This window comes from Sapajus apella, unplaced genomic scaffold (genome assembly GCF_009761245.1).
Source record: "Sapajus apella isolate SASKATOON/1434 unplaced genomic scaffold, GSC_monkey_1.0 scaffold39, whole genome shotgun sequence".
NCBI classification, from domain to species: Eukaryota; Metazoa; Chordata; class Mammalia; order Primates; family Cebidae; genus Sapajus; species Sapajus apella.
The window spans coordinates 18,124,330-18,136,736 of NW_022436979.1; the positions used below are offsets into that span (position 1 = coordinate 18,124,330).

The 12,407-nt window shown below is 41.1% G+C and overlaps 1 protein-coding gene across 8 annotated transcripts in view; it reads left to right on the top strand.

The window, feature by feature from the left end:
- The window catches only part of PRIMPOL (primase and DNA directed polymerase), a 34,968-nt gene that overhangs the window by 20,707 nt on the left and 1,854 nt on the right, over positions 1-12,407 (top strand). For 6 of the 8 annotated variants that reach the window (XM_032298759.1, XM_032298761.1, XM_032298760.1 and 3 more), the window contains 5 exons: positions 1,633-1,721; positions 4,761-4,850; positions 4,928-5,036; positions 11,241-11,323; positions 11,408-11,454. In XM_032298759.1, coding sequence (XP_032154650.1) covers positions 1,633-1,721; positions 4,761-4,850; positions 4,928-5,036; positions 11,241-11,323; positions 11,408-11,454 — 418 coding nt within the window. The remainder of the gene's footprint in view (positions 1-1,632; positions 1,722-4,760; positions 4,851-4,927; positions 5,037-11,240; positions 11,324-11,407; positions 11,455-12,407) is intronic. The other 2 variants (XM_032298764.1, XM_032298758.1) reach the window with 1 other exon arrangement.

The window sequence follows — 12,407 nt, forward strand, 5'->3', positions numbered from 1 at the left end:
TGAAAACTGTATAATTCCTGCCACCGTCTGTCGGCACCAGAATGAGGTCAGTCTCTACCACGTATGGAAAAGTGCAGAAAGCAATACTGTTAATTCTAGCTCGTATGGGAAAAGCAACTACAGCCTGAAGTGCCGGTAATCTCCCAATTACCCAATCCTGTGTCTTTAGCAGTTTAAATAGTACTCTTACCGAGGTGGAGGGTTCTCTGCTGAATACAGTTATCTTGTCTTTTGTGTATTCCAAGTAAATGCCAGGTTTTTACTTCCTGAAATAAAAGCTAAATCCTTTATGGTTATGAATGTATCTTTTCTTTCCACTAATTTTAATCTGTTTTTTCCTTTGCCCTCACCCCTCCTCTTCATTTCTTCCTGTAAGTCACACCTCTAAAATTGTAACAAAAATTTCAAAGGCTCTTTATGTTTGATGAATAGTTATGTAGTCATCCCCTGGTGTCTGTGGGTGTTTTATTCCAAGACCCCTGTGGATACAAAAATCCATAGATATAAAGGGGTGTACTGTTTTCACATAACCCATACACATCCTCCATATACAATACTTCAAATCCTTCCATGTGACCTATACCTAAAACAGTTCACATGCTGTATAGTTCTTATACCATATTGTTTTGAATTTGTATTATTTTCATTGTATTGTTTATTTTTATTTAATTACTTATTTTTTTGAGATGGAGTCTCGCTGTGTCCACCCAGTCTAGAGTGCAGTGGTGCGACCTCAGCTCACTCCAACCTCCACCTCCCGGGTTCAAGCAGTTCTCCGACCGACCCTAACTTCCTGTGTAGCTGGGATCATAGGTGCCCACCAGCACACCTGGCTAATTTTTATATTTTTAGTAGAGATAGGGTTTCACCATGTTGGCCAGGCTGGTCTCAAACTCCTGACCTCAAGTGATCTGCCCGTCTCAGCCTCCTAAAGTGCTGGGATTATAGGCGTGAGCCAATGCGCCTGGCCTATTTATATTGTTTTTTAAAAAATACGCTTTTGGATGGGTGCAGGGGCTCATGCCTGTAATCCCAGCAATTTGGGAGGCTGAGGCAGGCGGATCACCTGTGGTTGGGAGTTTGAGACCAGACTGACCAACATGGAGAAACCCCATCTCTACTAAAAATACAAAATTAGCCAGGCATGGTGGTAGGTGCATGCAATTCCAGCTACTCGGGAGGCTGAGGCAGGAGAATCACTTGAACCCGGGAGGCGGAGGTTGCAGTGACCCAAGAATGCGCCATCGCATTCCAGCCTGGGCAACAAGAGCGAAACTCCGTCTCAAAAAACCATGCTTTTGATCTGTGGTTGGTTGAATCCGCAGATGTGAAACTGTGGACCCATGGCTTCAGCAATCCCAGAGTCTGCTGATCCATTCTGTAATTAAGGTTAATGTAAATAATCATCAACCTACTCTTTAAAAAAAATACTTTCTTTAATTGACAAATCATATTGCTTTTATACGTGTAGGGTTCGTGGTTTTGTGGGCAAATGTGACATAAATGTCCTACAACAATTATCTGCTGAACGAAGTATTTCAGCGTGAACTATTTGGAATATAGCGTTCTTTCTGTAGCCTCCTTAGTTCTAGTGTAATGGTGCTTTGTTTCTTTTACCTGTTTCTTCTTCAGGTTCTCAGATACTTTACGAATTCTTACATGTGACCCATCTCAGAATAAACAAAAAGGAGTTGGATATTTTAACAGTATCAGCACTTCAGGTAAATTTTTTGATGTTTGGTTTTTTTTTTTTTTTGAGACAGGGTCTCTCTTTGTCACCCAGGCTGGAGTACAGTGGTGCAATCTTGCTTACTGCAGCCTCCTCCTCCCAGACTCAAGCCATCCTCCTGCCACAGCCTCCAGAGTAGCTGGGACTACAGGCACGCACCACCACGCCCAGCTAATTTTTGTATTTTTAGTTGAGGTGAGATTTCAACATGTTGCCCAGACTGGTCTCCAGCTCCTGGGCTCAGGTGCTCTGTCTGCCTCAGCCTCCCAGAATGCTGGAATTATAGGCGCAAGCCTCTGGCACCTACTTAAGGTAATTTTTAAAAAGTAATTTCCTATCAAAATGTAAGATACAGAATCTCTTTTGCCTTTAGCACCTTAAATCTTAAGTATTCATAACCACTGATCTTTCAAAAACTATGGCTAACCAGGCACAATGGCTCACACCTGTAATTCCAGCACTTTGGGAGGCTGAGGTGGGAGGATCGCTTGACCCTAAGAGTTAGAGACAATCCTGATCAAATTAGGAAGACCATATCTCTACAAAAAATACAAAAATTAGCCAGCAGTTGTGGTGGACGCCTGTAGTCCCAACCACTTAGGAGGCTGAGGCAGGAGGATCTCTTGAGCCCGGGAGGTCGAAGCTACAGCGAGTCTCGATGGTACCATTGCACTCCAGCCTGGGCGGCAGAATCGGACCCTGTCTCAACCAATCAGTCATCAGTAATCAATCAATCTACTTCTAGCTTTGTATCTCAAATGAGAAGAGTATGAAAGAGATGTTTATTAAAGTATTATTCACTAATTTTCATTTTATGGTGTTTTTCAAAAAAATACAAAAATAATGTAGGTTATATGTATAAAATAAACATATAAGACAGTGAAAACTAAAAGTATTTTTACACCCTTCTGTCCACAATCAAAGGCAGATAACCACTGCAGTCATTTTCTGTTTAACCGAGAAGAGCGTTTCCTATATTTCCAATGTAGAGAGATCTTCCTCAGTCTTTTAATAGATGCATGGTTTTTCACGGTACAGCTCTGTCATAACGTACCCGTTTCTCTACTGAAGAATGTGTAGTGTTTTTTTCCTAAGATTTCTTACATAAACCCTCCAGTAAACATTTTTATACACATATTTTAGTATATTGCTATTTAAAATAGTGAAAAACTGAAGCAATCTAAATGTACAACAAAATTGGATAGGTTGTATACTATGAAATCCTCTAGCTGTTAAATTTAAATTGATAAAGTCTTTTTAATGTGGAAAACACCCATTTGTAATGTTAAAAGAAAAAACAGTCTCAAAAATTATGTGTATGGTATGATTAAAAGCTAACTTTAAAATATGGGTAACTTTTTTTTTTTTTTTTTGGGACGGAGTTTCGCTCGTTACCCGGGCTGGAGTGCAATAGCGCGATCTCGGCTCACCGAAACCTCTGCCTCCTGGGTTCAGGCAATTCTCCTGCCTCAGCCTCCTGAGTAGCTGGGACTACAGGCACGCACCACCATGCCCAGCTAATTTTTTTATTTTTAGTAGAGACAAGGTTTCACCATGTTGACCAGGATGGTCTCGATCTCCTGACCTCGTGATCCACCTGCCTCGGCCTCCCAAAGTGCTGGGATTACAGGCGTGAGCCACCGCGTCCGGCCAACATTTTCTTATGTTTATTTTCTTCTGTTTTTTATCTTTATAGACATTGATTTAGAGTCTGTTCCTCACATTTCCACATTATTTTCCAATATTTCTCCAATTATATATATTATTTTAGTAAGTGAAACATAGACTTCATTTAAAGCAAACTAGATTTTTGTCCTTAAAAGTTAAATGATACTTAAAATAGGTTATTCTAAATTATTACAGTAGGTTTTTAGATAGAAAATATAATTGGATTGTTAGTATTTTCCAGCTAAAGACCCCAGGGCACACACCTGTAGCCAGTCAGCTGACGGCAAACACACCACGGGAGCCTCGGTACAGTGGGGCATCTCGGGAAGAGGAGGGTGGAAATGACTGGTAGGGCTGGATTTGGGCTTGGCATGGGTGCTTTGGGGGAATATACCAGGAAGCCTGGGGTTTGTTCTGAGTTGGGTGTTATCAGGGACAATTCTAGGATTGGTTTTCTTAGTAAAGCTTAACTAAAAGGAAATCAGACTAGAAATTAACACTGTAATCAGTTTAAAAAGAATAAAAAAGCAGCAGTCACTCATATTATCAGGTATTGTGGGTGTTTGGTCATTTTTGTGGTTTGGAAGATGTTCCTGTTTTGTCTGTGTTTGGACATGATTACACAGCGGTCATCTTTTGCCTGAGTCCTCATGACCACAGGGTTGTATCTGTTGTTGAAGTTCTAGGAGATTGCCTTTGTTCACAGCAGAAGGCCCAGGCCGAGGGAGGTGTGCGGGCTAGCGCAGGGTGCACCAAGGCCTGGCTGATGGAGCTAGGCCTGCTGTGGACGTGAGGGGCTGTCGTTCTCTTTTCCAGAGTGAAGACAGCAGTTGAAATTATTTCAAATGCTTTTTATGAAATTAGTTAACATTGGCTGGGCACGGTGCCTCATGCCTGTAATCCCAGGACTTTGGGAGGCCAAGGCAGGCGGATCATGAGGTCAAGGGATCGAGGCCATCCTGGCCAACATGGAGAAACCCCGTCTCTACTAACAATGCAAAAATTAGCTGGGTGTGGTGGCACACACCTGTACTCAGGAGGCTGAGGCAGAATTGCTTGAACCCAGGAGGTGGAGGTTGCAGTGAGCCGAGATCACGTCACTGCTCTCCAGCCTGGGCAACAAGAGTAAAACTCCATCTCAAAAAAAAAAAAAAAAAAAAAAAAAAGTTAGCATTTGACCTATTGAAAGGTTTGAATTTTACCTGCATCCTTGTAGTGTAAGAAACATGAATTGACTGAAATTGCAAAAAGTGGGGGAAAGCTGAGAGCCTGCAAAACCCGTAATTGTACTCAACAACATTTAATCAAAAGTTAACTTCTCGACTTTCAGCTGTTGTAATTTATAAAAAATTCTCTGTTGCAGTAGAAACCATTGAAGGTTTTCAGTGTTCACCCTATCCTGAAGTTGATCATTTTGTTCTTTCTTTGGTGAATAAAGATGGCATTAAAGGAGGTAAAGTTAATCTCATTCTTTATTAACTGTTATATGATAGAGTGATGGTACCTTTAGAAACATTATTTGCATTTTAGGAATTCGGCGTTGGAACTACTTTTTCCCAGAAGAATTATTGGTTTATGATATTTGTAAATATCGTTGGTGTGAAAACATCGGAAGACCCCATAAGAGTAATAATATCATGTAAGTAATATTATTAATGATTTGTTTTTATTTAACCAATATTATATTTTAAATGTTTATAACTTTTTTTCTTGAGACGAAGTCTCACTCTGTCACTCAGGCTGGAGGGCAGTGGTGTGATCTCGGCTCACTGAAACCACCGCCTCCCAGGTTCAAGCCATTCTCCTGCCTCAGCTTCCCAAGTAGCTAGGACTACAGGCGCGCACCACCATGCCCAGCTAGTTTTTTGTATTTCTAGTAGAGACTGGATTTCACAGTGTTAGACAGGATGGTCTCAATCTCCTGACCTCGTGATCAGCTCGCCACAGCCTCCCCAAGTGCTGGGATTACAGGCCTGCGCCACTGCACCTGGCCTATAACTTTTAAATAAACTTGAGAATATGAAAATTATTTTGTTTTAAAAATAAATTTAGTTGTAGTAAATTTCATTTTTAAAACAATATATTTTTCATATTCTGAATGAAACATAGTCTTGCTCAGTTGCCCAGGCTGGAGTGCATTGGTGTGATCGTGACTCACTGCAACCACCGTCTCTGAAGTTCAAGCAGTTCTTCTGCCTCAGCCTCCTAAGTAGCTGGGATTACAGGCTCATGCCTCCATGCCCGGCTAATTTTTGTATTTTTAGTAGAGACAGGGTTTCATCATGTGGGGCAGGCTGGTCTCGAACTCCTGACCCTGTGATCCGCCTGCCTCAGTCTCCTAACGTGCTGGGATTACAGACATGAGCTGCCGCGCCCAGCTGTTGTATTGAATTTGTATCTGTTGTCTATGGTTAGCATTTTATAATATTTGATTTAAATGCTGTAATTACTGCATTGCTTCTGGCACGTCAGCTCTATGTGTACTTTATTTGCTGAGATAACCCCTTAGCATATCTGGAGGGGACAGGGGTGGGCTTGATAGGACTGGAAGGCCACGGAGGGAGCAGTGAGGGTGGGAAGCATGCCTCTCCGTCCGGTTCCCGCTGGCCCTTGCCACCTTATGGATTCTACATTGAAGGTGGTGGGCAGGTTTGGGCAAGAAGGGATCTCCTCAGCAGCAAGAGCTGGAGCTAGGACTCTGCTAAGTTGTTCAACACACAGCATGGCACTGAGGGTACGAGTATTCATTGAATGGCTGCTGTATATGCCACGCCCTGCTTTAGAGATTTTCTTTAAAATGCCCATAGCACGAGGGGGAAAGTAAAGGATGGAGTAAAACCAGAAGTAGAATTTTAAATAATAAAAGGATGTGGTGAGAATAGAGATAAACAGCAACCCAGTAGTTATCAGTTACGATGGGAGAAATTTTGCTGTTTTTTTTTTTTCTTTAGTGAGGTCTTAGATAGGCGCTGTTTTCTGTTTCATGTCAAAGCAACTCCTGTATCAAGCATACGCGGCCTATGTGCGCGGCGTGGGAGACCAATTGGGAAGCTGAAAGGACATTGGGTAGCGTGGTCCAGTGCATACTTGATATACTTAGATTAATTCAGCTTTAAAAAAAGCTTGCAAAAACTATGTGCTCGTTACACAAAGCTATAACAGAAAACATGAAGAGATCACCCATAGTGCCACAGCCTGGGGATAACTGCAGTTACCAGTTTGAGTATCTTCTATTCTTTTTTCTATGCATATTCCCAAAAAATCATTATCATATGATGACCATACCACCTTGAATTATATATCCGTAATCTATTCTGTTTTTTAACTGTGGAATATATCATACATATAAAAGTAGAGATAACACACTTTTTAAAAAAAATGTTCTGAGACAGAGTCTTGCCCTCTTGCCCAGGCTGGAGTGCAGTGGTGCAATCTCAGCTCACTGCAACTTCTGCTTCCTTGGTTCAAGTACTTCTCCTTCCTCAGCCTCCCAAGTAGCTGGGATTACAAATGCGTGCTCCTACCCTGGCTAATCTTTGTATTTTTAGTAGGGATGGGGTTTCACCATGTTGGCCAGGCTGGTCTGGAACTCCTGACCTCCAGTGATCCCCTTGCTGCAGCTTCCCAAAGTGCTGGGATTACAGGTGTGAGCCACACCCAGCCAAACACACTTTTATTCGCACATTTTAAAGATTAAAATACCTGTCATATCTGCCACCCATCTTCAGAACCAGAACCTGATCAAACCTCAGAAGCACCTGTGGGCCCAGCCTCCATTTCCGTCTCTCCCTGGCCCGCAGAGATTGTAGCCATTATTCCGGATTTTGTGTTCATCTTTTTCTTGCTTTTATGATTCTTCCCATATACGTTCATATCTCTGAACAATATACTATTTTCCTTTGCTTGTTTTTTAAAAAAAGGTCTTTTCACTTGCCTTGCGGTATCATATCTGTGATCTTCACCCATGTTGCAGCATGTAGATTTTGCTTCTTTGTGTCATTATTGTATAGCATGCCATGTATGTAAACATAAACATGTCAGTTTATTTTCCCACAGTGGACATTTGGGTTGCTGTTATGAACCATGAAGCTGGGAACCTTCTTGTACATATGACCTAGTACACACGTGCAAGAGTTTCTCTAAGTGGACTTGCTACCTCATGCAATATGCACTATTTAATTTTATTAGATCATAAATTGTTTTCCCAAATGGATGTGTCAGTTTATAGTGCTGCCAGCAGTGTTTTGAAATTTTCTACTGCTCCATATTCTCACCAGCACTTAGTATTGTTAGGATAAAAAAAATTGATTTTGCTCATCCGGCAGGGATAAAACACTATGGTGGTTTTCATGGGAATCTCCCTGATTACTAATGAAGTTAAGGACTGGGAATTGAATTACATTCAAACAAATCAGAAATCTTGCCCAGTATCAAGCTTTACTATAATGTAAGGACACAAGGACTGAAAAGGCACAAATGGGGCAGAGCAAGGCCTGGGGCATCTGGCCTGGCTCCCCTACCCCTTTCTGCCCTCTCTGACTCAGGCAGGAACCCGAGGCAGAAGTGAGCAATCCCTGCACACAGCAGGAAGCCCCAAGGTTATGAATACCTCATTTTATACTCACGTTGCATAGCTGGGTGACATTTCCTGGAAAGCATGCCTCATAATCCATAGATTCCGGGCTGATTTACCAAATGCAATTCTAAAGTCAGAAGCATCCTACGAAGAGCATTCTGTAGGTAAGGACTGACCTAGCATTTGGTCCAGAAGTTACCAGATTTTCTTGGTTCATGGTTCCCCTGGTGTCTTTGTTTTTTCACATTTTCTCTGAGGCCAAAATAAATAGGAGTTCTGTTAATGAATTAGTTACTTTCAAACAACTTGATAAGTATTTATGTCCTGACAATTTAGCAGCAGTTTGAATAATAGTATCCATAAACTTAAAAAAGCAAAAAACTTTCATTTCGTTCTTAAATAGTTACTTATTAATGGGATGTTATACACTCTTTTTTTTTTTTTTTTTTTTTTTTTTTCTCATTGTTTTGAGACAGGTTCTTACCCTGTCTCCCAGGCTTGAGTACAGTGGCACAGCCCAGGCTTGAGTGCAGAATACAACAGCTCACTGCAGCCTCCATCTCCTGGGCTTCAGCTATCCTCCTGCTTCAGCCTCTCAAGTAGCTTGGACTGCAGGGGTGGCACCATCTCTGGCTTTTTAAATTTTTTGTAGATGGGGGTCTCCCTGTGTTGTCCAGTTTGGTCTTGAACTCCTGCCCTCAAGCTATCCTCCTGCCTCAGCCTCCCAAAATGCTGGACTTACAGGTGTGAGCCACCTCGTCAGGCCTATGTATGCCCTCTTAATTCTTGGAATCAGATTAGATGCCACCATTCCCAACTAATATCTTGTTCTCCATTGATGTTAATGGCGCTTTTTTTTTTTTTTTTTTTTTTCTTTTGAGACGGAGTTTCACTCTTGTTACCCAGGCTGGAGTGCAATGGCGCGATCTCGGCTCACCGCAACCTCCGCCTCCTGGGTTCAGGCAATTCTCCTGCCTCAGCCTCCTGAGTAGCTGGGATTATAGGCACGCGCCACCATGCCCAGCTAATGTTTTGTATTTTTAGTAGAGACAGGGTTTCACCATGTTGACCAGGATGGTCTCGATCTCTTGACCTCGTGATCCACCCGCCTCGGCCTCCCAAAGTGCTGGGATTACGGGTGTGAGCCACCGCGCCTGGCAATGGTGCTTTTTATTACAGACACACCCCCAAAGCGCAGCTCTACAAAGATGGAACATAAATGAAAGAAATGAAGTACAGTGTCACGTTGACCATGTGAACTGCAAGCAAGGCGTTTTCTGATTGCTCAACAAATGTCAAGTTTCCCTGTGTTTTTTAGAAATGTTTCAATATCCTCCAGTGCCCAGGGCACTTTACTGTACAGTTGGGGAGCCACAGCATTAGCTCATCAGTTGGGGAATCTGTTATTAGAATGTTTAAGGAAAGATTAGACTTAAGTCACCTGCGTTTTTTTTTTGCTCCTGGGTACATGTCCCTTTCCACCTCCCTACCCCACACCTCACTGACTACCTCAGGGAATGTTAGCCATCTTGTTTCCTTTTCTGTGAAATGTGGGAAAATTTTAAGACTAGTTAATCAAATTTTTAAGAATTTTAGTGATTATAGGATTGTTTAGGTTTTCTGTTGCTTAAGTTTGCCTATTTTTATCTAGTACTTTGTCTATTTTACAAAGTTCAAAGTTACTGGCAAAAATTGTTCATATACTTTTTTAAAAAAAAATGTATGCTGCACTTAATTTCTAATAACATTTGTGTCTTTGCCTTATGGTAAAATGGCAATTTTACTCGAATTTCATTTTATTCAAATGTAGGCCTTGTTGATTCTTTTTACTTTTTGCTCTTTATGACTTCCTGCCTTATTTTATTTATTTTTTTGAGATGGAGTTCTGCACTGCTGTCTGGGCTGGAGTGCAGTGGCGTGATCTTGGCTCATGGCAACCTCTTGCCTCCTGGGTTCAAGCAATTCTCCTGCCTCAGCTTCCCAAGTAGCAGGGATCACAGGTGCCCGCCACCATGACTGGCTCATTTTTTGTATTTTTAGTAGAGATGGGGTTTCACTATGTTGGTCACGCTGGTCTCAAAATGCCTGACCTTGTGATCCACCTGCCTCGGCCTCCCAAAGTTCTGGGATTACAGGTGTGAGCCACCACGCCTGGTCACCTGCCTTTTATTAGGGTTTATTCAGTTGCTCATTTTCCAGTTTAGTTACTTAATCCATGTATCTTTAGCCATTCTTCTTTCAAAACACAAGCTTTTTGTTGTTGCTGTTGTTTGAGACGGAGTCTCGCTCTGTCACCAGGCTGGAGTGCAGTGGCACAACCTCGGCTCACTGCAGTCTCCGCCTCCCGGGTTCAAGTGATTCTCCTGCCTTAGCCTCCTGAGTAGCTGAGATTACAGGCGCACACCACCATATCCAGCTAATTTTTGTATTTTTTAGTAGACAGGGTTTCACCACGTTGGCCAGGATAGTCTCGATCTCTTGACCTCATGATCCACCCACTTTGGCCACCCAAAGTGCTGGGATTACAGGTGTGAGCCACCACACCTGGCCCATAACAAGCTTTTAAGATTGTCCTCTAAAGGTCACTTTAACTGCATTTATTTTAATATGTACACTTCCAGTCCATTCATGTCTAAGCATTTTCTATTTCCACTATTTCCCCTTGAGCCATTGGCTATTTCAAAATGTTTTTAATTTCCAAATTATTTCTATTAGCTTTTTATTTCTAAATTTTGCTTTATGCTCAGAGAATGTGTTCTGTATGAACCGATAATTTTGATAAAATTCACTTTATAGTTAGCATGGAATTGATTATTTTATAAAGAGCTTCTTCATATATACCTATTAGATCAAACTTCTTGCTTTTTGTCATTCATGTTTTCTGTATCCTTATTGGACCTTTTTTGTGGTTATTTGATCTATAAATTACTGAAAATGTTTAAGAACCTTGATTTATGGTAGATTTGCTTATCACTGTAGTCTTGTCCATTTTTACTCACACATTTTGCAGCTGTATCATTTGGCGAATATAGGTTGAAATTGTTGTCTTCCGGGGGAACTTTGGTATCTACTTTTTGCCCTACGGTTCATTTTGTGTGATTTTTGGCAACCATCATTTTAATTGGTATGCACCTATTTCCATGCTTTTACTTTTTTTCTCCATTTTTAAGTCTTAGGCATTTCTCGGAACAGCATTGCAGGTGGATTTTGTTTTCCACCCAGTCTTGGTATTAATGCTAGTTTTTTTGTTTTTTGTTTAACATAAAGGATTCTGGTTGATCTGAAAAACGAAGTTTGGTATCAAAAATGTCATGACCCCGTATGTAAAGCAGAAAACTTCAAATCTGACTGTGAGTTACTAATTTTTACCTTTACCACAAAGTAAAAAATATATAGCTATAATATGTAATAGTTTTGCTATCTTTCTGATTCAGGTTTCCCATTACCTGCTGAAGTATGTCTCCTGTTTCTTTTCAAAGAGGTAAGTGCAGATATTAGTGTCTTCCTCCTTACCAGGGAGTTCTTGACAGTAGTATACATGAGCCATGAGTAGTGTCCACACAGCTTTGAAAAACATTTGGTACCTTCTTTTCACTTATGACCGCATTATAGGAATATATTGTAGTGAATTTCCCATCTCAGCACATACCTCATAATACACATCTTTTCACTGCTGTTTGAGATGTACGGTTTCATCAGTTCCAGACATTTAAGAAGTTTCCCATGTTTTGCTTTTGAAAGTTAACAAAATACCCATCTTTGTGTTTCTTTGAACATCTGTATCTGTAGGATGAATTTCTAGAAGTAGAACTGTGTCAAAGGGCATATTCAATTTTAATTTTGGTAGGTATTACCAGATGGCCAAACCAGCATTTTTCTCTTAAAAGATTTTTTATTTACCCAAATAATTAGCATGCGTTGTGGAATGAATTGAAAATACATAAAATTAGTCAGATGCCGGGGCTCATGCCTGTCATCCTAGCACTTTGGTTGGGAGGCCGAGGAGGGTAGATCCCTTGAGGTCATGAGTTCGAGAACAGCCTGGCCAACATGGTGAAACCCTGTCTCTACTGAAAATACAAAAATTAGCCAGGTGTGGTGGAGTGTGCCTGTTATCCCAGCTACTTGGGAGGCTGAGGCAGGAGAATCCCTTGAACCCAGGAGGAGGAGGTTGCAGTGAGCTACATAAAATTATAAAATACTCAAAAAGCAAGAGGAAAGAATCTTCCTCATTTGACCAGAGATAACTGATACATGTTTTGACATGTACCTTTCAGAACTTATGTATGCTCATGTTTTTTCTGAAGTGGTAGCACACATTTCACTTCTTCCACTTAAAAAATATCACAAATATTTTCAGCAGTACCTATTACCAAATTGCTCTCTATAAGAATTACAGGATATTAGACTTCCACAGATTGATGAAAGCACCTA